The 22,479-nt window shown below is 37.8% G+C and overlaps 1 protein-coding gene and 1 long non-coding RNA gene across 2 annotated transcripts in view; one reads left to right on the top strand and one right to left on the bottom strand.

Annotated features, from left to right (window-relative positions):
* Positions 1-2,849: 2,849 nt before the first annotated feature.
* Positions 2,850-22,479, bottom strand: part of LRP1 (LDL receptor protein 1) — an 85,074-nt gene continuing 65,444 nt past the window's right edge. The window contains exons 66-88 of the mRNA XM_090116421.1: positions 22,293-22,451; positions 22,018-22,218; positions 19,147-19,307; positions 18,797-18,940; positions 18,360-18,587; positions 18,134-18,222; positions 17,973-18,062; positions 17,816-17,888; positions 17,640-17,701; positions 17,318-17,423; positions 16,844-17,036; positions 16,359-16,603; positions 15,651-16,108; positions 15,380-15,513; positions 14,984-15,298; positions 14,663-14,804; positions 14,503-14,573; positions 14,106-14,322; positions 6,583-6,801; positions 5,433-5,622; positions 4,958-5,063; positions 4,750-4,818; positions 2,850-4,575 (exon numbers count right to left, since the gene is read on the bottom strand). Coding sequence (XP_089972547.1) covers positions 4,507-4,575; positions 4,750-4,818; positions 4,958-5,063; positions 5,433-5,622; positions 6,583-6,801; positions 14,106-14,322; positions 14,503-14,573; positions 14,663-14,804; positions 14,984-15,298; positions 15,380-15,513; positions 15,651-16,108; positions 16,359-16,603; positions 16,844-17,036; positions 17,318-17,423; positions 17,640-17,701; positions 17,816-17,888; positions 17,973-18,062; positions 18,134-18,222; positions 18,360-18,587; positions 18,797-18,940; positions 19,147-19,307; positions 22,018-22,218; positions 22,293-22,451 — 3,741 coding nt within the window. The 3' untranslated portion in view covers positions 2,850-4,506. The remainder of the gene's footprint in view (positions 4,576-4,749; positions 4,819-4,957; positions 5,064-5,432; positions 5,623-6,582; positions 6,802-14,105; positions 14,323-14,502; positions 14,574-14,662; positions 14,805-14,983; positions 15,299-15,379; positions 15,514-15,650; positions 16,109-16,358; positions 16,604-16,843; positions 17,037-17,317; positions 17,424-17,639; positions 17,702-17,815; positions 17,889-17,972; positions 18,063-18,133; positions 18,223-18,359; positions 18,588-18,796; positions 18,941-19,146; positions 19,308-22,017; positions 22,219-22,292; positions 22,452-22,479) is intronic.
* On the top strand, positions 19,954-21,789 carry LOC149897822 (uncharacterized). Its single transcript, XR_016458194.1, has 3 exons — positions 19,954-20,254; positions 21,148-21,239; positions 21,785-21,789. It is a non-coding gene; the product is annotated as an uncharacterized LOC149897822 (long non-coding RNA).

A 22,479-nucleotide genomic window follows, 5' to 3' on the forward strand; every position in this document is an offset into this window, starting at 1 on the left:
TTGATCCACTATAGAAAACATAGCTAAAATATAACTCAAATAAAATTTTACTCTCGTTTGTTGTAAGAATTTTTAAAATAAGTTCAGTGGATTCTGAGATCTGCCCATAAGTTACCTTGACACCAACGCACTACCGTGACCTCTTTGTTATATTCAATTAATTCAGACAGAAACGTATAAGTCTAAACTAAACAAAATTAAAACTATAAGGCTTGCACCATGTTACTTTGGCAATAACAATTAGGGAAAATATGAAGTTAGTTAACTACAATACAGAAAAGACAAGCGTGGCATAGTTGAGTAATATTCTACCCGGTAGCACAGAATATATTAGTACTACGTACAGAAGGTTCACTCCCTAACAAAAGTAAACTTTAGGCATAAATAATTGCCTACTCTTGAAAGCGGCACTTGCTTGCAAGTGAGATCGAGGTTGGTACTCGCCGCCGATTTATTATACGATACGCACGAAAACCACGCGAACACGTCACGCGACCAACGCAGTGAGCGCGCGGGCGGCGAGAGGCAGGCCACCCGCGCTCGACTCCAACTCAGTCGGCAACGGCGCGAAACATAGCTAAACTTCGGAGTGAAACCCCCTGCCGGTAGTAACAGCTCATGTCGTTTTTCATGAGAACAATTAATTGTTCCTAGTTATGACTTTACAAGTTTAAAAAATTCACTAGTCAGACAGCACCAAGGGCTTTTTACGTCTATTAGAACCATCAGTTCGTACTAATACATCTTCTAGCTATTACCTTGATTTTGTTGACAACCTATTTCTAAAAAAATGACGTGTGGCACTCGGGGACTGCCGCGGTAAAGCTATTGCATAGCATGCCTTCAAGCCACACCTCCGTGCCCGTCGGAGTGGGGAGCGTGAGGTTTTTTTTCGTTACGGAATTTCTGGATTTGGTCCCCGCGCTCAAGGCCCGCGATAGAAGCTATGCAATAGCTTAAAAAAGTACAAATGTTACACTCGTTTTGTCATCACATTATACGACTGGAGCAGACTTCTGATTTGATCTTCTCTATTTTTAATAATGCATTCCTTTACTGCCCCTTTGATCATTTTTTCATTAAAATTATAAATTGATGTATTAAATTGGTAGCGAATACTATTAATTTAATATCTGAACGAAATAAAATGTTACTACTGTATTGGTGACAAAATATCAAATAAAAAGGAGTCGCAGTCAGGGATCGATAATCGATTTATTTGGTAACAGATCTACCATTCTGAGTACAGAGCTATTATTTAAGTAACAAAACTGTTATTAAAAGAACGAAGTTTATATTCATGTAATGCAATATAATTTTATTGGTTATCGATCTCTTATTTTACATTTTTGTTTATCTGAGAACGAAAATATTTCGTGGTCTGATCTATTTATTAGGTGATACAACTTGATGATAAATATAAATTTTGGTGATAGAAAATATAGTTCCCGTTCGGTATTAGAACATTGCATAGAATCTTTTCGGACGCATTAAGAACAAAGAATGGCTTACGCCTGTTTAGTGTTTACTCTAAAAGAATTTGACATAGTGGGGTTACAATGAGCATTCGCTCGTTTGATGTAAATGTACGGTAATAGTATGTTATAGTGTACTACTTTTCAAAATATGTGAATGCGATCGAGAACATGGGCTATTTTAATTTTATCATCGGTCATGAGATCTAATGTAATAAGTAGGTGGTTATTCCTTACAATGCTTGATCAATGCCTTTTTCAAATACCTAAATCTTTTGTTATGTAGTGTATGAAAATATTATTGGTAGTTTTTGGTTCTGCTTAATCATTATAGTATACTAGCGGTCCGCCCCGGCTTCGCCCGTGGTTTAAACTATCCTATCTCTCAAGTTGGATCGAACTGCACATGGTGTGCGAATTTTATTATAATCGGTTAAGTGGTTTAGGAGTCCATTGAGGACAAACATTGTGACACGAGATTTATATATACATATTAAGATTTTGTTTCAATTCTATAATTGTATTATTATTGTTTATATTAACTAATTAGATTTAGGCACATATAATATTATACTATGATAGACTAGGCGTCATAAGCTAGGCCATGAGGAGGAAGGTAAATTTTTGACTTGATAAACGTTTAGTGTGTTATACGATTGTGTGTACTCGCGGGATATGCCAGGTCCATATGACCACTAATAACATCTGCACTGTCTCGAACGTTGTTTTCCAACACAAAATTTACTCTGTTAGCATAGGTAGTATATATGTCACGGCTAAAGGTAGGTGAGAACATAAACTTAAGATTAGCCGGCTAAACTTAGGTTTATTTTCGACGAGGTGTTAATGTTAGTTTGTTGTATCTTTAGCCGGCTAAACTTAAGTGTAACCGCAGGCCCGTGGCTAAAAATGTCGGGGTGGGTAGATTTGGTTAGCGCCGGGCCGGTGGAGGGCTTGAGGGGCCCGCACAGTGCCAGAAAACACTCGCCCTGTTCCTTACATGTATTATAGTAACCAAATCTACCCACCCCGACTCAGGGCAGAAAGCTGGTGGCTAGGTTAGGTTAGGTTAGAACTCTTAAGACCCGCACGAGCCGAGCGAGCGCAGCGAGCGTGCTGCGGCAGCAGCCGGCGAAGTGCCAGAAAACACTCGCCCTGTTCCTTACATGTATTATAGTAACCAAATCTACCCACCCCGACATTTTTAGCCACGGGCCTGCGGTTACACTTAAGTTTAGCCGGCTAATGATAGAACAAACTAACATTAACACCTCGTCGAAAATAAACCTAAGTTTAGCCGGCTAATCTTAAGTTTATGTTCTCACCTACCTTTAGCCGTAACATATATAGGGATTTTTAAATAAAATACCAATGTCACATGTAATTCATTTATTTCACTAGATCTATTTGTATCTCGTTTATCCATTAGCTGTCGACAACAGTCACGTTGGGGCATCACGGTCGCTTACAACTAAATATTATTATCTATATCTCTACTGTATTGTGTTAGATAAGCTCCAAATTACGGTAAAACCTTTACAAAATTTGAGCTCGATTGAATTTGTGCATTTTCATAACAAAGTAACACATTTAAAATAATTTCTTTTCACATACGAAAATGGAGACGTCACGAAATTTTATCCTAACCTAGTCCTAAAAATCATTTTGTAAATACGCATTTTATTATGATCTCTTGTAAAAACAATTCAAAATTGTTTGTAATTACATTTAACAAATAAAAATAGCTGCCAAGACAATGGCCCTGGGACTGTTAAAACTTTTTTAACAGTTAATAAACTTTGCAAAATCCGAAAAGTTCGAGCGAGAACGTTTACTTTTGTCTGAGTTAAAGCTAAAACAATCGAACAGAGCCAATACCTTACATAGTCAGGAACAACCGATAAACGAAATTAACAACGTTATGGCACACGCTAAACTATAGCTTTGTTCATCAAACTAATATTAATACAACTAAAATCGGTCCAGGGTCGAGATCGATTAAATAATCACGAGATTCTAACTTGAATATTATGAGAATATATACCTAACACTACTTGTACCGTTTTCGTCTACAATAAAATTTGAATTGTGAATAGGCCTGGGGAGAATCCCTCGTTGTACTTTTTAAAAGGATACAGAAAACTAAACCTAGCGAGGATTTGCTACAAATAGTTTTAATTGCAAACATAATTAAGTAACTAACACTATATCATATATCATAAAACATAAGTGTACTTATGAGATATGGCAATATTCTGAAAACAGAATACATACAAGATTTTGGCAAAAAATGAGCTCGTTTGCTAAAACTAGATGCACGTTGATGTTTTGTACTATAAAAGATTACGAAGGTTATTGAGAAAACGAATGTACTGTTTCTTTTTCTCAATCTAAAACCATAAATTCTAGTCAACTATTATTGTGCCGTGTACTAAACATAACTTAATATCTATACTAAGAGCTGCCAAAGGGGTTTTTAAGAACTACAATTCTAAAATATAGTGGTCGATTCAGATATGTATTAGGAATATAAAATTTAAATAAATTTATGCTACACGATGATAAAATGTAATTAATATCATAATAATTCACATTATTTTACATTCACACTTAAAATGTACATTCGATATCGTAAAATTGATTCATAATGAGTACATCAATAAACGTATAGTTTACAATAATAATTATAATCAATTTATTTACCTCGATTAAAATTGCGTAATAAGGAACTTGTCCCTAATCTATATTTTGTAACATACACTAAAAGAGAGCTCATAAACGTAAGTCATAATTCTTATATAATATCGTTAATTAACATTGAAAAACTCCATAGTGAATTGAGAAAGTTAATACAGATCAGTCATTCAAAATGTAACGGTTATCGCAGATAACCGGTCGAAGAGATTCATAAAATATGGATATAATATGGGGATATGTAATATAATACATAGAGATATATGAAGATATATGTGTCCACTAGACGTCTACACGTCCACGTGTGTGTGTGTGTGCGCTAGTGCTCGTCTGTGTGTCAGAGCAGCGCGGCGCCCTCTGCGGGGGGCGGGGAGCCCTCGCCGCGCTCTAGCAGTGTTACATCCTCCTGGAATGGTACAAATTGATCTAATAACAAGCTAAACAAAGTTGACAAAAATATAGGCTAATTTTATGGCAACTGAAAAGTCGACTATAGAATATATTTGCAGTACGTTTGTGAAGAGATTTTTAAGTTATTTTGGACTTATTACAATGTGTAATAATATATTGAGATGTTTACCTCGACTGGATTCTGATGGGGTTCATACATGCTTTCGTATACTGGATTCGCGAAGTGATTTCTTCCGTTCTGTAAAATTTAAACAATTTTGAATCTTATTCAGTATTGATAAGAGTACTTAGGAACATATACGTTTTGAGTTTTTTTGCCTATAATAATTATTAGACTATCAAATAAATATCACAAAACAGTGAAATAGTATTGTTACATTGTGCGTGTGTCTGTCGTTATGTCTCGCCTCGTCTTCCCCGGCGAGGTACATCGGGTTGTTGATCTCCACGTTGTCCGCCAGCCGGGCGTGCACGAACGCACCACTGCAAAATTAAATAGCGTATGATTAAATACTAAATATTTAATACTTTTAGGTCATTTTAAATATTATTGAATTTGAAGAGATAGACATGGGTATTCACTTCACAAGTTCTGGGTATTCTCAATATGGGAAAACCCATTGCCATTTGTTATTTTTTGCATTCACTAAGCTATAAATGAATTGTAATGACCTTTAACGTAGATAATAGAAATCCTCGGCATTATATGCCCGTTTTTAATATTTATAAAATAAAATCGACTTCTTTTACTACTCACAGTTAGCTGTTAAACACAGGATCCCGATCTAATAACATTTTAACAATCGTAGCTCCCAATAAAGTCAACTCATCGCAAATATGGCATTCACTCACTGTCTCCTCCTGTGCAGCAGGTACAGCACGCCCAGCAAGGCCGCCACGATCCCCAGCAGGGCCAGCAAGCCGGCCGCCCAGGCGCCGCCCGCGCCGCTCTCCCCCGCGGCCCCGCCCGCTGCGCCCGGAGAGGTGCAGCTCGCGCCCGCCAAGCACGCGCAGTAAGCCGTGCCGTGCTCCGATGTGTCATCTGAAATATACAGTTAATATTACTTATTTGGTTTCGATTAACTACTCACGTAGATGTATGTTCGAAACAACTTTTGAAGTGGGACTTTTCCTGGGATAAATTTTTATACATCACAATGTACCAATTATTTGCAATGACAATAACTCTATCTATAACACATCGTTATATTGTTTACATTAACAAACAATACAGCCTATTAAAATCTGCACACCATGTATGTTTGATAACCTGTTTACGTGACTCAACGTAACTATAAGAAAAATTAAAAATGATGAATAAATAAATAATAATGAGAATCTGTTACACTTTTTATCACAAAATTTACGTTTAATTCGGCTATATAACAAGGATCTAATTGGCAACACAATGATTATTCACTTATTTTAAGTTTTATAAGTCTTCTAAGAAGTTAGACCTTGATATTTAGGGACCTCAACAGTGACCTTTAACTTTTTATGAAACTCATATTAATATTTCATGTCGTAACTTGAGGTGCATCTCAAATTACAATAATTGCACGCTTACACTTGTATCGTGCTTTACCTTCAACATCACTTTTTTAGACTCATATTTGAACCGCTAAATTGCTTCCTACTTCACAGTGAAGATTTTAAGCCTTTAATATTTATATTTACTAAGATGAAGTTACTCATAATTTTGTCTTCTAATTTAAATAATGTGTTTTGAAAAACTTATTTATTAACCTTGAAAATTGCGAGTTAAATGAATGTGTTATTTATTATGCATAAACCATATGCTTGGTATTGAAAATACCTACTTATTCGTGGGGACATAGGCTTTTTGTCCTATCAAAACGTCGACAAAAAAGCATCCGAATGGAGTTGTCTAACATTCGTTGGAACTCTGTCTAATACGTCTCTACGTAGGCAGAGTTTTGTTTCGGACAATTGTTACGCACGAGTGTGTAGTTTATCCTACGTGTATATCTGTGTCACGTACCGGTGTGTCGCCAGGCGCAGATGGCGGGCGGCGGGCAGGCGAGCGCCAGGCACGCGTGGTCGTGGCCCACGTACGCGGCGCACGCGGGCCCGCCCCACGCGCCCGCGCACGCGCACGCGCCCGCGCCCGCCCCCGCGCCCGCCCCCGCGCCCGCCCCGCCCTGCACCGCCACGCAGCGCCCGCCGTGCATGCACTTGCCCGAGCACCACAGCGAGCCCTCTGCAAGTGTAAACACAAGTCTATTGTAGGGGAATACATCACCGTGCAGGCGAGTGCCTGCTCTGGGGAGCCATCAACCTTACTTGGGAAAATAAAGGCGGAAAACAACGCTTTCAATAGATAAAACAAGAAATATCATTAATTAGGCACCTGCTGTTCTACTATATCAAACATACTATATCACCATATTACTAAGATTATCCATCCATCACTATATATTAAGGTATTAATATATTACTTAGGGCATTCTATTTTATATAATGCAAAATGTTTCTATTGATTCGTATTTGAAACTTGAATAAAGATTTTAACAGATTAAAAAACAAACAAATTTGCATAAATGATTTAATAAACATAAAAAATTGTAATACCACAGACTAATAATAATATACTAGGTAATACTTAACTTGTTTTTATAATTGAATATCTCAGACTGCTTCTCGTTTGGAAATACCTACATATTATTTGTCTGATATTTCCTAAGGATATTTCTGATTACAACCTTCATGAGGATTAGCTAAAAGCTACATAGTAAAGTAATTAAACTAAAAGGTCGTGGCATATTGAAATGATTGATTTGTTTGACCGAATCTTCTGCTAAAGCTAACTCGTATAATATTATCCTTCATATTATCATTCTAGGACTAGAAATATATAGTTTCGTTGAAATGATAAACTCAAACTCAAACTCAAACATTCATTTATTCAATTAGACTACTATTTAGTAGCACTTTCGAATCGTCATTACATAAGTATTTTTAACATTTACCACCGATTCGGAAAGCAGTATCTATGGAGAAGAATCGGCAAGAAACTCCATAGTTGCTCTTTTAAATCATGTCAATATTACATAATAGGTATGTAACTTATATCTAACTACATAATATATCATAATATGCCAAAGAACTGTCCTGTGGTTTTTACGCGATAACCCTCCATGGGTCTTTATCGTCTATATATTCCTGAATACTGTAGTACGCTCAGTACATTTTTTATATAAGTTTTAAATTTAGAACTACTAAACTCTTTAATATTGTGAGGAATTCTATTATATGACCCATAAATGAATTTTTAACTTTAGCTAATCGGAAAAATGGCATTTCAATTCTATTCCTGTTCCTTGTGCCATAATCGTGTCTATCTCCTACTCCGTTAAAATCATAATTTTATGCCCATATCACGTGGTAACTAATAATCTCAACGAATTAATTAAATATAATTTGCATGAAGTGAAATTAGACACACTAGCTATTATTTCCGCTTTACTATTATCCAACATAACAGTAAATTATAGAAAATATGTTGTTACGCTTAAATGACAATGAATAAAAATTAATAACAACATTACAATCGTTGCAGTTACTTCAAATTATTAAACGATTTGTTACTTTTGACGCTGATATAGCTGATGGATGCCGGCTCTATACCCTTAAAATACATATTCTCAAAAACACGTGGATGCATGCATTTAAATATACTTTTCAAGCATTGATATAGAAAAATGTTTCCAAATCAGAAAGTTTAGAATTTCTCCTCCATTATTCATCTTAATGAAATAACATTATTTAAATTGCCAGTATAAATTAATTCAAGGTGAACACTGAATAGTAAACAAATATCCACCGCAGTAAGTCCTCGATGGTCAATCGAACCTATTGTCACGAACCTAAATACTGTAAGTCGTCAATTAGTAACTTCCTGTATCATTCAAAATAGGTAACTGTCGAATGAAAAACCCGCCTTTCTATTATCTTTATTGGTATTCGAAGTATCATTGCACCTAAAGCCTCCTCGTAAAACAAATTTGCAATGTTTCTGGCCCATTGTCCAACCCTACAATAGGAAGTCTTTTTTTATATAGGTGGCAATAAATTTCCGATTTAACATAGATGCATTTTTACGTGTTTCGTTGGAATAATAATTCGGCGGAGGCATATTTCAGTTGGTTTGATATACCTACCTATGTACCATTTATTTTAGTATTTAACAGTTCTGCTATCTTTCGGTTTGTGTCATATAGTAAATGATTTGACACCAATTGAACATATTTCTTCATATTGAATAATAAGCTTTGTTTCGTAAATATCCGGAAATTCAATTCCCAGACCCTTTCACTTCCTACACAAATCCACAATTATCTTAAACGATCGAAGTGTCCAGCTTAAAATATACATCCGCAACTAAACGATCATACAAACAATTCACTCATATTTTTTATATAATAATACAATCGCAAAGTCCACCATTAAAAATTAATACGAGAACTGATAAATAGCGTGCAACAGACCACTTTATTAATAAAAAAAATCACTGAAACCTCACCGCTTCTTTTTCTGCGACCCATTTATTTTAATCACTGTATCAAGTCTATCCGAACAGGTGCATTCACGATGCTCAATGTCATAACAACAAATATTTCATGACCTCTACAATATTTACTAATGACATTTTGATGTACATTATATTCAGAAGTTACGATTACAATGTAATTGTCGCGGCACTACCGATCATTTTCCAACGTTTAAAATTCCAAATACGTCCGCACATCAGAAGCAAGCGCCGGCTACTAAAGCACTGAGAGGATCCAAAATAACTAGACGTTGAAGGAAATACCGCGACGTATTCTGTGATATTAATTCTTTAGCCCATAATTAATTCGGTTGCTTCCCCGCAGCAAACTGCATCACTAACAATAGGTAGCATTTGTTAATTACGCTAACTTTTTAAGTTATTTTTCCCACCGTTACACAAACGACGGATGTTCTCAATTCTCTCTTATTAATGAACCTTCTGTTAATCAGAAATTATGTAAATTAGTTCATATGAAATAAACTTTCTACTTTCCAAGCAAATAGAAATACATTAATTAACCTTCTATAGCCCTTGAGTAGCTACATACCTATGCTATCGAATCATTAAATCTATGTATAAACTATAAACAGCGCGAAGGTAATATCATAATTTGATACCTACACATGTTTAAAGCAGGTATTAAATGCAAACAAATTGATGCAACTAATGTAATTATTCAAAATGTTCGCATACTTCGTAACTTCAAGTCATAACGAAGTCCCAAACCGGTCGCTAAATCAATGTAGAGGTCAATAAATATAAAGTTTTATAGAAATACATAAAGTAGGAAAAGTTGACGTTGGCAGCGAATGTGATGACGATACATTGGCCGAAGGTTTTGGGTTTTTATACAGAACGGCGGCGATTTCCCAGATAAATAGTAAAAATTATGGGTAGTGGAATCGATACTATGATATTTTATGTTTGTCGAACTATTGACTTTTGTAAGTAAACTTGGCAATTGAATTGTGAATAGATCGTATAGATATGATGTAAATGTGGAGAAAGGCAGAATGTTGCTTTTGTCGTGACAACAGTCGAGGTTTATAATAGCACCGCACTTTGCTGATACAACCTGGCTCCGGGCTCGGCTCTACCTGTGTTTGAAGATTTAGGTCACTAAGAGCTCTGTTATTATTGTTCACATGAAAGGTTTGGCGTGAAAAACGTTTTAAGAGCATTATTATTGCATTGTGCTTTTTTAATCTAAGAGCGATGCCCTTTGATATAATCGTATAATAATCAAACCTACGCAAGAACAAATTAAAGGCTATTTACCAAGGCTATACTAACTACTAACTGTTAATTTTGAATCAATTTAAAAAATAACCAGAGCAGAAAGTTACGTTATGGTAACTTTATAAACATATACTTACTCTAACTATAAAGATAAAAATAAACTTTCATACAACTTTCTCGGCTTAATTTCATTCGTATATTTTATTTTAAGGGCATTATCTACATTTAAAGTGTCAGAATGTCAATTGGATTTGTGAATTTTTGAAAACCTGTATTATTATTATATATTGCAGTAAAACAAAAAGCATCATGTATATTCACAACCCACTTCGGATTACAATAAGTGTATTATTATGTCGGCGATAAATACACTTGTCCTATTTTACGTTGCAATTTATCGAAGAATACCTTCGCATATATATATTATTAACCTATTAGTAAATAGAGGCTAGAGCCGTTTCTAGTTCACTTCACATGATTAAATAATAATATTTAAAACATTGTACATTTATGATGCATAACATAATAATACAACATGTATTTTTTTATATAAATCCTGGTTGTGTAATCAATAAAAACATAAAAAGAGAGAATCATTAATCGTTTAACATTATTGAATAAATTCGATGTTCAAACTAGTTTAACGGCAGCAAAAAATAGTGATGTGACGTAAAGCAAGAGCAAATACAATGAAATAATGTGGAGTTACCCGCGGGTATCGCCGGTGCTCGTGATTTTAAATTAAAACTCCACCTGAACGAGGTCAGGCTTTCCCGCTCGATGACTCATTAGATACCTCGAGAGACACGCGACGTAATCTTGATAAGTTAATATGTAATCGGTGACCTTTGCGCAACTCACAATTCTGTAGCGTCGTTAATTCCTAATCTAATGCCCACCCCCACTAAATTGGGATAGATCCAAATTTTGCTCACTCTTTGAAAAACATGTCAAACTGGTACCGAACCCGTAACGAATTTGCATAATATATGAACTTATTGAATATTTTCTATGAACTATTAAAAAATAGAAAAGAACCTATCTCCTATCTCAATCAATTTATCATTCTTTTGTTTTCGTTGATATAGATAATTCGCTTTTCAAGGACGTCCAAAGAACGAACGTCATACGAAATGATTTGAAACAATTTTTATTGGAATCACTTCCAATCCTTGCATTCAACATTGACATAGTTTACGTTAATATTTTAATTAGGGAATAATTATATTTTTTCCTTCGGCAATTAGTGCTTTATGTTACGTCACATTACACAAACAAACCTTGTAAAATGTATTTACTTTTTATCGTTCTTAAAAATGCAGTTATCCATTCGATACATTATTACTTACGTGCATTTAATCTTATGCTCAACATGTTAATGGTCTTACCTGCTAATATACCACTTAAAAAAGATCCGGACACCTAACATCTTGTCGTTGAATAAACCATACTTTGAATATGTAGTTATGAAAATAACTTGATACCGTAGCCCACACATGGCCTTGGTTGCTACAAAATAACTTAAAACCAAATAATTTAGCTTATTTTGGAAAACAGAACTAATGTCATCGTGTTTTATAATTGAGAAAACTTAAAACGTTGAACTGAATGTCAGCTTATGTAACTAGAGCACATAGTACGCAATAGATGTACCCTTTTCTGTTAAATAACATAAATTATTAATATTATGCGAAGAAATGTGGATTTAGGGATTTTATTAAATTTATAATAGCTTTTGTATCAAGTTATTTTAAATGATGAATATCATTAATCAAATATATACATAATATAATATTATAAGTAAAAAAGTTGATCCATTGTCTTGTATAGTTACTTCTCCCATGACACTGATAAAGTTATCATAGCAATGGTTACATCGTCAACTTTTTACATCGTTTTGGGTATATACCGACAAAAAACATTCTAGCAATAAATAAATTATAATACTACTAACTAGCCGAGCTGTCCCACGTCATTAATATTAAATATTGTTTATTTTTAAACTATATGTTTAAGAAAAAGTATTTATTATACCACTCAAGTCAAAATGTAGTCTATACATATATTTTGGCTACTTAATAAAAACGAAAATGAAAAACAGAATGGAAAATGCGAGCAACGTCACGTGTACCAGCTAGTGCAATGTATCGCGGTATCTATCGCGGGGTGAAGGCCGCGACCTTCGTGCTGAGCGCTGACTATCGACATTGAGATCTAGAGCTTTTTAGCTTGCATTTATCGTACATTTGCGGGCTATCTTTTTTCCAGCTTTTTATAAAACTTGATGTATTCACTTTGAATTAATGTAGTTAGAATGTAGATCATCTGTATCATTGCTATTTTATTTTTGTATTGAAATATTACAAAATACTATTTAAAGTCAAACTAGCAACAAGACAAAATGAGGTTCTTGGCATTGTAATTGCTGGATAAACTTCACAAATGGGAAGTAGTAGAAACGGAATAAAAACGTGAGCCACTTTCTGGTGCAGTCGGAAAAAATCCTATATTCACAACATGACAGGAAGCTCTCACGTTGTTTAGTTGTGCGGTAACATTTCTATCTTTATCTATTTTATAGACAAAATCTTTATTGAAATTAGTACGTTACATCACAACTCCTCGAAACACATCCTTCATCTGTCTATACATATTATTTAGGATGTGCTAATACTGGGAATACTCTGACGTCAATTGTAAATAACAAATCGTATGTACACAACGTTAATGTCAAGTAACAATGAATATATTCATGATGTAATCAATGGCCGACAGATCCATTCTATTGGCTCAATTGATTGTTTTAGGAATGATAATTTTCAGTTAAAACAACGCGCAGTTTTGTTCTTTATTTACATATTAATATGTAAATGTAATATAATACTGTAAATCCTTATTTAAATAGCTATGCATACCTTATTACTTAATAATGACTGACGGTAGGCTTACCTATCAATAAATAATAATCGATAACAGAATATTTTTTAAAGATTTAAATTTAATCAGAAAATTACCTTATGTCTTTATTGCTTTGATTACATAAAAGTATGTGCATTTATAAATTTTCCTTTAACTATAAAATAAAATTGTCATTAAAAAATCGACGATTCTTCTTAGGTGTTGGTATAAGGATACCTATCGAGGGTTTCCTTAATGTTTGAAATAAGATAACATTTATTTCTGAGAAATTCAACGTATCCTAAAGTATAAGTAAAACTTTACGTTCGTTGCTTGTGTTGTGCAAAAATCAATTTATGAAGGTATTTTCGATTTTATAAACCAATATGTGAGGGAATGGAAAACTTCGGGAAGGTTGAACATAAATAGTATACTTATATGAAATCTTTTTATAACATCCTTCATTCAGCATTAAAAAAAAGAACCGACATATATGCAACAACCTAGAATACCAGCTCAAGAGAGCTATAAACACAATTTTTTGCTCGACAGCTTTAGACAAGGATTTTTCCTGCGCTCTTGCGGCGGGGAAGTTTGGTCGAAACGTTGTTTAATTGTTCCATTTGACCTTAGTTGCTAGCCGAGCTTTGATCTTTGTACACGATAATAAATTATGAAGACACATTAAATGAAACAAGAAATTTAATTGAAAAACCCCAAAAAATACCTGGTGTGACCTTTTAGCTAGTGGTTAGTTCGCTTTTTGGATTATATTTTGTGTCATTTGTAGGTCGTAAAGAGAGAGATTGACTTACTGTGTGGTTTGTAATCATGGTCGTCGCCTCCAATAGCGTTGCTTCTGTGGTCAGGTCGTGAGTCGCGTCCAGCGTGCGAGTCGTGGTCGTGGTCATGGTCGTGGTCATGTTCGTGATCGTGGTCGTGATCGTGGTCGCCAGGTGTCTGGCACCGCGCGCCTTGCCAACCCGCGGGGCACTTGCACATCCATGCTCCTTCTATCACGTGGCATATGCCCTAGTGAACATCAATTATGTTATTAAACTTTTAAAGGACTTTTTTATTATAATTAATGACAATTTAACTGAAAATTTTTGGTAATTGAATATTGTTTCCAAGGTCTAAGTATTATTTGTGCAATAATTATGACGAGTATTTAAATTAACTATAAACAGTTAGGAAGTAAAATGAACTCACCCCATTGAGACATTTATCGAGGCACATACAATCTTCATTGCCGAGGTCCGTGCATTGTTCACATCGTGGACCTACAAAAATTAATAATATTAAGAAATGTTACAAGTTTATATGCACAGATACTGATCGATAATAAAGCATTAAACATATGGTAACGTGCCAGTATAAGGCGGAGTGCACACGCAGTAGGCCGCGCTGTGCGAGAGCCGCCGGCACGCGGCGCCGTGCGCGCACCGCGCGGCGCCGCACGGGTCCGCCTCCACCTCGCACCGCGCGCCCGAGTAGCCCGCGTAGCACGAGCACTGCGGGACAACGCAGTTTATTTAAGACACGCATATTATTATGGTTTTTTAAACATTAAATAGCAAGGAAATAATAAATATTTGTATTATTTCAATATGTTAAAACCCATAAGACCAAAAATGCAAAACATTAACACAAATACCTATACGCGAAAAAAATCAATTAGCCGATAAGTCACCTTCAAGGGCGGTGGAGTGGTGTCGAGACTAGTGTATGTATCGTTCCCGCTGTGCGCGGCGAGCTCGCAGCGGCCGCGGCGGTTGCAGTGCGTGGCGCAGCGGTAGTGCTCGCAGTGTGCGCCCGCGAACAGCGCCGGGCACGCGCACACCGCCGCAACACTCGGTGCGTCGCCCTCGGACGGGTTGTTGGCGTTCGTTACTATGGACCCGGTCGGCTCGCGTATTACGCACTTGCCGGGCCCGCAGTACAGCGAGCACGTTGTCTCGTTGATTGAACTTGCTGCGTTCGATGATATCACGCATTCACGGCTTTTCTGTATAAGATTACTTAAATCATTTTTTTTATTTTGCTTCATTAATTTTATAAAAGTTAATAATAAGAAAGGTATACATACATCAGGTATAGAAGAGGTGGGTTGCAGGCCATCTGGGCAGAGACAAGAGAATCGTTTCCCCGGACCTCGCACGCACACTGCGCTGCTGTCGCACGCAGATTTGCCATTGTCCAAAACGCATGGGTTACTGATCGCTAAACATTGTAAATAATAAAACCATTATTTATTAATAAACACTAAATTTGAATGATATGAAATAATTATTCCAGAGAGAGAGATTAGAAAATTCAATACTCTAAATAAAAAATAGGTAATTGTAGTTAGAACTCACCATCGTGATGTGCGAACAGCACGGGGTGCAGTATAGCGAGCGCGGACACAGGCGCGCTGTGCCGCGCGGCGGGTGTGACGTGCGCGTGCGGCGGCGCGCGGCGCGGCACTGGCGCCAGCCCGCGCGCGCTCGCGCACCACACGCTGTCCTCCCACACCGCCATGCGCGCGCACGCCCGCCCCCACACCACCGCCTCCCCTTCTCCTTTGCTCTCCTCCTTCCCGTCACTCGTCCGCTGCTTGAACACAGCATGTGTGGCGCGGTCTGACCCATCGAGCGCTACGCTTTCCAACACGCCGCGGTACGGGTCGAGGAAGTACAGCCGACGTGCGGGCGCGTCGAGTGCCAGTGCGGTGACGCGACGCACGTGGCGACGCACCAGCCACGTCACGTTGTCGCCCGCGAGAGATGCGCGGTACACACCCGGCTCTCCGCCGCGCTCAGACCAGAATAGTTCACTGTAACAAACGTACAACAACAAATTAAGTAACAAATTAAACCATTGAATTCAAGAATTAAAGCTAAATAATGTTTTAATTCTTGAAGCTTGCTCTAACATACCGACTGTGTTAACCGCATATTATTTTTACTTTACGCGATGTGGTATACTGCTAACATTACGTATAATTATTAAAAAAGTATTTTTTCATAAGAAGCACGCAAATAAACAGTGTCATTCAGAATTGATAAGGTACAAAAGGCACTCACGCAGTATCCGGGGACACGACGATATCGTCCGGCTCGGCCCCGGTGCGGCGCCACACGGTGACCCGGCGGCGGCCGTCCAGCGCCGCGCTCACCACGGAGCCCACCGCACTGTCACCCGCGCTGCCGCCCGCACTGCCGCCCGCACTGCCGCCCGCACTGCCGCCCGCGCTCGTGACGGACGTCCAGTACACGCGCTGGGACACTGCGTCTATGGACACGCCGCGGATTATACCGCCGTCCTTCACCTGTGGAGTGATAAATACAGTCTAGTTAAGGATTTGCTGAATTCATGTCATTTTTATCAGGTAACGTGTAGAAAAGTCAGACATAGAAAAGTATCGATATATGCTACAAGCTACGTAAAATCACGCTACAATAATGAAAAGAATCAATAAAGAATTGTGCAAAATAAAAATAAAAATATACTTTTGATAGCGCTACGTTGCATGGGTCAATTATTCAAATAAAGAAACTTTTCAACTCACAATAGTATCGACTTTCTCAGCCGGCAGCTCACTATCAGGCAGGGGCAGCGGCGGCAGTGGTTCGCTAGAAGCGGGCGGTTTGGTGGGCGTGAGCGCGCGCAGGCGCGAGCGGCGCAGGCGGCCCGCGCTGTCGCCCCACCACGCCCACCACGCGCCCTCCAACGGGGATACCGCTACGGATGTCACTTCCACGCTGAAATACATACTTATTTTCAGTATCATTCAATTGATGGATATAAGAAGCAAAAAAATGCTATTCACAAGTCGTGACAGGATTTTGAACAATAGAAACGTAAGCTTCAAATTGTTTTATATATTTTAAAATGTTATTGATCTACCAGCTAAATTGCACGCTCTGATATAAGAAAATGTGAATAAATAATTTGCTACTGGTAAAAATTATAGTATTCAAGGATTGTTTTGTCCAAATTGAAATTAGTGTTATAGCCAAGATGCTATTATCTTATAGCATACCCGTGTTCGTCGTGCGGCGCGTCGGTCCCGTTGGTGTGCTCGTGCTTGCGCAGCTCCCACAGCCGCAGCGCGCCGCGCGACCACACCGCCACGCCCGCCTCCTCGCCTGAATGACGAATATCTTTTATATAGCGTGTTTCAAAAATACACCATGTGCCATGTACACAAGCAATTTATGCTTATGTGCATGCGATAGAATATGGAAAATTTACACAAAAACCTCTTATAAAACGCATGAAGATTTTTTTTTATAATAATGCATAAATGTTTCTACTCTTTATATTTTCCAGAAAAAAATAACAGCATTATTTATTTCACTCACCTTGAGCTTCACAGGTGATGCTTCCATTGGTTAGTTGACGATGTCGGTAGCCAGGTACACATCTGTGTTAAAATATTTTGGTGTATTTTTTTTAAACTATACATATTCAATATATTATAGTGTTTATAGTTACAGTAAATATCAGGATTTATGATATGTCATAAAACGTAACTTACTTGCACGTATGGTTGTGTGCGTGTTTGGGCATACATAGCTGAGGACACGAGCGCCAGGTACAGTCACCTCGTTCTAAGTACAAATAAATAAAAAATAAATACACATATTATAAAGTATATCTAAAGTAAAGAAACAAATAAAAACATAATTACATACCTTGCGTGCACGCCTCATCAGAAGCGACACAACGGCCGTCTTCACACAAGTATTGATCTTCACTGCACATCTTCTCTTCCATATCACGACCTGTATAACATACGGTGGTAAATAGTGACCTTTACATAAAAAGTTATAATTAGTGTTGAAATTGAACTCACATAGATGTTTGTTTTCATCACTGCCATCACTGCAGTCCGCGTTACCGTCGCACAACAAGTTAGGTGGAACGCATGTGTCATCGCCGCATCTTTATTAAAAAAGTGAGTAAGTTTTAACAACAGTAAGAAGAAAGAAGTCAATCAAAGTTCTAACGCAATACAATTGTGTTTTTTATTTTATTGTTATTTTTTTAAATAATGATATGTCGATATATCGGTGTAGTACCGGATCATAGGCGGCGGGCAGGCGAGGCTGGCGCACAGGTCGGGCCGCTCGTCCGCCCCGCGCGGGCAGTCGCGCCGCCCGTCGCAGCGCCACGCGGCCGGCTCGCAGCGCGGCCCGCACGCCAGCCGCGCGCCGCACACTGGCTCGCTGGGGCCGGGCCACTCGTGCGCGCACTGCGACTCGTCCGCGCCGTCCGGGCAGTCCACTTCGCCGTCGCACCAACGCTCACTGTAACCATAATATAGTTGACGTCAGACCTGACATCGTGAACGTAATTTATCAAATGAATTGCGGCCCACATTGTTTATATAATGCCTAACAATTTATCATTTTTGTTTAATTTTTATTTGAATAATGTGTGAGACATTTTGCATTATATTTTAAATTTGTAAAAATCACATCAAAGTACTTTATTGATAGTGAAAATGTTAACGTACCTGGGCAGGCACTCGCCGGTGTCGGGGCAGGGCCGCGCGGGGGCCGCGCACTGCGGCGCGCAGCCCGCCTCGTCCTCGCCCGCGCTGCACTCCGCCGCGCCCGAGCAGCGCAGCGACCCGCGGATGCACTCGCCGTTGTTGCATCTACACACCACATAAGCCATATTATAACACACAGAAATATTTTTTGATTAAATTTGTAAACGAATGAACGACTAAATAAATGAATGACCGATGAATTGATGAGTATAAATGTTAAAATTCAATCACGAGGCGAGATTCAAACTAAATCATTTACTATGTGATTTCACATAAATGATTTTTCATTTTTCGATGCAAGTAATACAGACCTAAACTCAGATTCAGAGCAGTTCCTGGGCGTACAATCTCGCTCATCGGAGCCGTCAGTGCAATCCTCCTCGAAGTCACATCGCCAGCGGCCCGGGATACAGCGCGCGTCACCGCACCGGAAGTACGTCGCCTCACACACCGACCGCACCGCACAATCGCGCTACAAGTTTAAATTAGCTAGATACTTCGTAATACGTACTCAAAATTATTTGTTTTGATTTCGTTTTTAAGTTTTGATATTATAGTAGAGCCATTTTAATAGGCAACATTTGACAGTTCAACAAAATTCAACAACGTAACCTAGTTACGACGGCATAGAATAATATGTCATTTTGTTTTGTTAGAACTGCACATTTGTTTGAGTTTTTTTCAAATAAGTACAATTACATATTTATAATAATAATGACCGATACGAGTAATTTTAATATTTTATTTTACTAATAAACCATTCTAAACATAATAAACAATTTCTAATTTTAACAACTGACGTCGCTACAATGATGTGTCAGTTAACCTTTTTTCTTTTTAAATGCTAGAGACGATACTCTAAAAATCGAAATCTGATATCTAGAATCGAATGTAATGATTACTTGTGAATAAATCCATACTAATATTATAAATGCGAAAGTAAAGTCGAAAGAGTCGAAAGTGCGAAAGTAAGTCTGTCTGTCTGTTACTCAATCACGCCTAATCTACTGAACCAATTTGCATGAAATTTGATATGGAGATATTTTGATACCCGAGAAAGGACATAGGCTACCTTTTATTGCCACGAAATATGTGCCACGGGCGAAGTCGGGGCGGACCTCTAGCATAATATTATAAATGCGAAAGTGTGTTTATTCGTTTTAATGTGACATGGCCATGGGTAACTTTTGACAGCGGTGAAACGACTCATACTAATGCGAATTTAACATCAGGGGAATCCGCGGGCAAAGAAAAATATATGAATATTATTTTCAATAAAAATGATGATGATGATATTGTTCATGAACGCCCAACGACCAGGCGAGTTTATACGTTCGCTAGCTATGCAGATACTGAGCCATCTGCGCACGCGCAGCCTGTGGATAGAGAGCATGGCGTACGGGATGTGGGTGGGAATAGGTGGGTGGTTTACTTTTATCAGTCGTCAAAATTTCCAATTTTAGGAAGATTAGAAAAATGATTTAAACAATAGTTAGGGAAATTTCGATTGACAGAAAAATTACTATAAGTCAGGAAAAATTTCTATAAGTCAGGAAAATTTCCATGTCGGGAAAATATTTTCTATAAGCTGGAAATTTTCCATAAGAAAGGAAAATTTCTTTACGTCAGGAAAATTTTTATAGATAAGGCAAAATTTGTATAAGCCAGGAAAATGTTTATAAGCCAAGAAAATTTCTATACGTCAGGAAAATTTCTATAAGCCAGGAAAATTTCTATAAACAAGGAAAATTTGTATACGTGAGGAAAATTTCTTTTTGCCGCAAAATGATGTAGATAAGGAAAAATTGTATAAGTCAGGAAAATATTTATACGCCGGGAAAATTTCTATACGCCAGGAAAATTTCTATACGTCGGGAAAATTTCTATAAGCCAGCATTCTATAAGCCATGAAAATTTCTATACGCCAGGAAAATTTCCAAAGGAAAGGAAAATTTAAGTCAGGAAAATGTTTATAAGCCAGGAAAATGTTTATAAGCCAGGAAAATTTCTATACGCCAGGAAAATTTCTATACGCCCGGAAAATTTCCAAAAGAAAGGAAAATTTAAGACGTGAAAATTTCCATAAGTCCGTAAAATTTAAATACGTCAGGAAAATTTCTATACGTCTGGAAAATTTCTATACGTTAGGAAAATTTCTATAAGTCAGGAAAATTTCGATAAGTCATTAAAAAATAATATTTTAGATAAATTCTGATAAAATACGTATTTTATGCGATAGAAACGATTCAACTATAAATTTATATTTAAACATGGTATGCATAATAAATAACCTTATATTTCGTGTTTCTCAGAAATAATTCAGAAGAGAACTTAATACAACGGTTCGGTGAGATGGGAGAGGATACGGAAGATTGCTCTAAGCCGTTGTTAGGCGATTGTGAAGGTAATATTATTATTTATTTAATTATTAAGTATTTAATTTGATAGATAAATTAAAAAATTTAATCAGATAGATAATTTAAAAAGCAGTTTTAATCCTACTAATATTATAAATGCGAAAGTTTGTGAGGATGTGTGTGTGTGTGTGTGTGTGTTAGTTACTCTTTCACGCAAATACTACTGAACCGATAACAATAAAATTTAGCACACATATTATAGAAGGTAACTTGGATTAACACATAGGGTAGGTTTTATTTCGGAAATCCCACGGGAACGGGAACTATGCGGGTTTTCCTTTGAAAACGCGGGCGGAAATCTAGTATCACCATAAATTTATAAATGGGTTGTTTATAATAAAACATAATTTTATTTATTATTCTTTTAATTATCTATAATTTTTTTAATTATATAGATACTTGATTTATTTTGCTCCTTGAATTTTTAAAGAAAATATATTACTTTGAGAGGGATTTGCCTGATGGATTTTAAAATTGCCAAATGTTTCAAGTCCGTATCGATTAATTAATTCTAATCGATGTTTTTATGCAGGATAGATATCCTGGGAGATCCCTACGAAGATAAAATTGATAGAGGTTAAATGTTGCCTATTAAATTGGCTCGACTATAGTTATACATTTTTGCAACGATATGACACAGTCAATAGAAACAAGGTAGAGCAAGTTTCTAAAGCGTCAGTTACACGGTCATACAGTCTATAATCATGAAGTATTTTTTTTTAATTAAAGTTACTAAGTATATAATAATTTAGTAAGTTAGGTCACCTCGTCCTCCCGGTCGGGGCAGTCGGGGTCGCCGTCGCAGAGCCAGTCGCGCGGCACGCAGCGGCCGGACGCGCAGCGGAACTCGTCGCGCGCGCACGTGCGGGCCGCGCACGCCGGGCCCTCGTCCGAGCGGTCCTCGCAGTCCGAGTCCTGGTCGCACAGCCACACCCACGGCACGCACGCGCCGTTGCCGCACGTGAACTGCAACACGCGCACGTTACAGCGGACGGTCCGGCGGGGCGCGGGGGGAGGGGGGCTCGCGAGGGAGGGCTCACATGTTGCGGCGGGCAAGTGCGCGGCGGGCAGTCCAGCTCGTCGTCCCCGTCGTGGCAGTCGCTGCGCCCGTTGCAGCGCGCCGCGGCCGCCACGCAGCGCGCCGACACGCCCGCCGTCGCGTTGCCGCGGCACTTCCACTGCGCCGACAGGCACGTGAACTGCAACCACACACACACAGACAATGTA

This window comes from Colias eurytheme, chromosome 25 (genome assembly GCF_061535395.1).
Source record: "Colias eurytheme isolate Ceu_HAF_F1 chromosome 25, ilColEury1 Martin Lab GWU primary, whole genome shotgun sequence".
In the NCBI taxonomy this organism is placed as follows: Eukaryota; Metazoa; Arthropoda; class Insecta; order Lepidoptera; family Pieridae; genus Colias; species Colias eurytheme.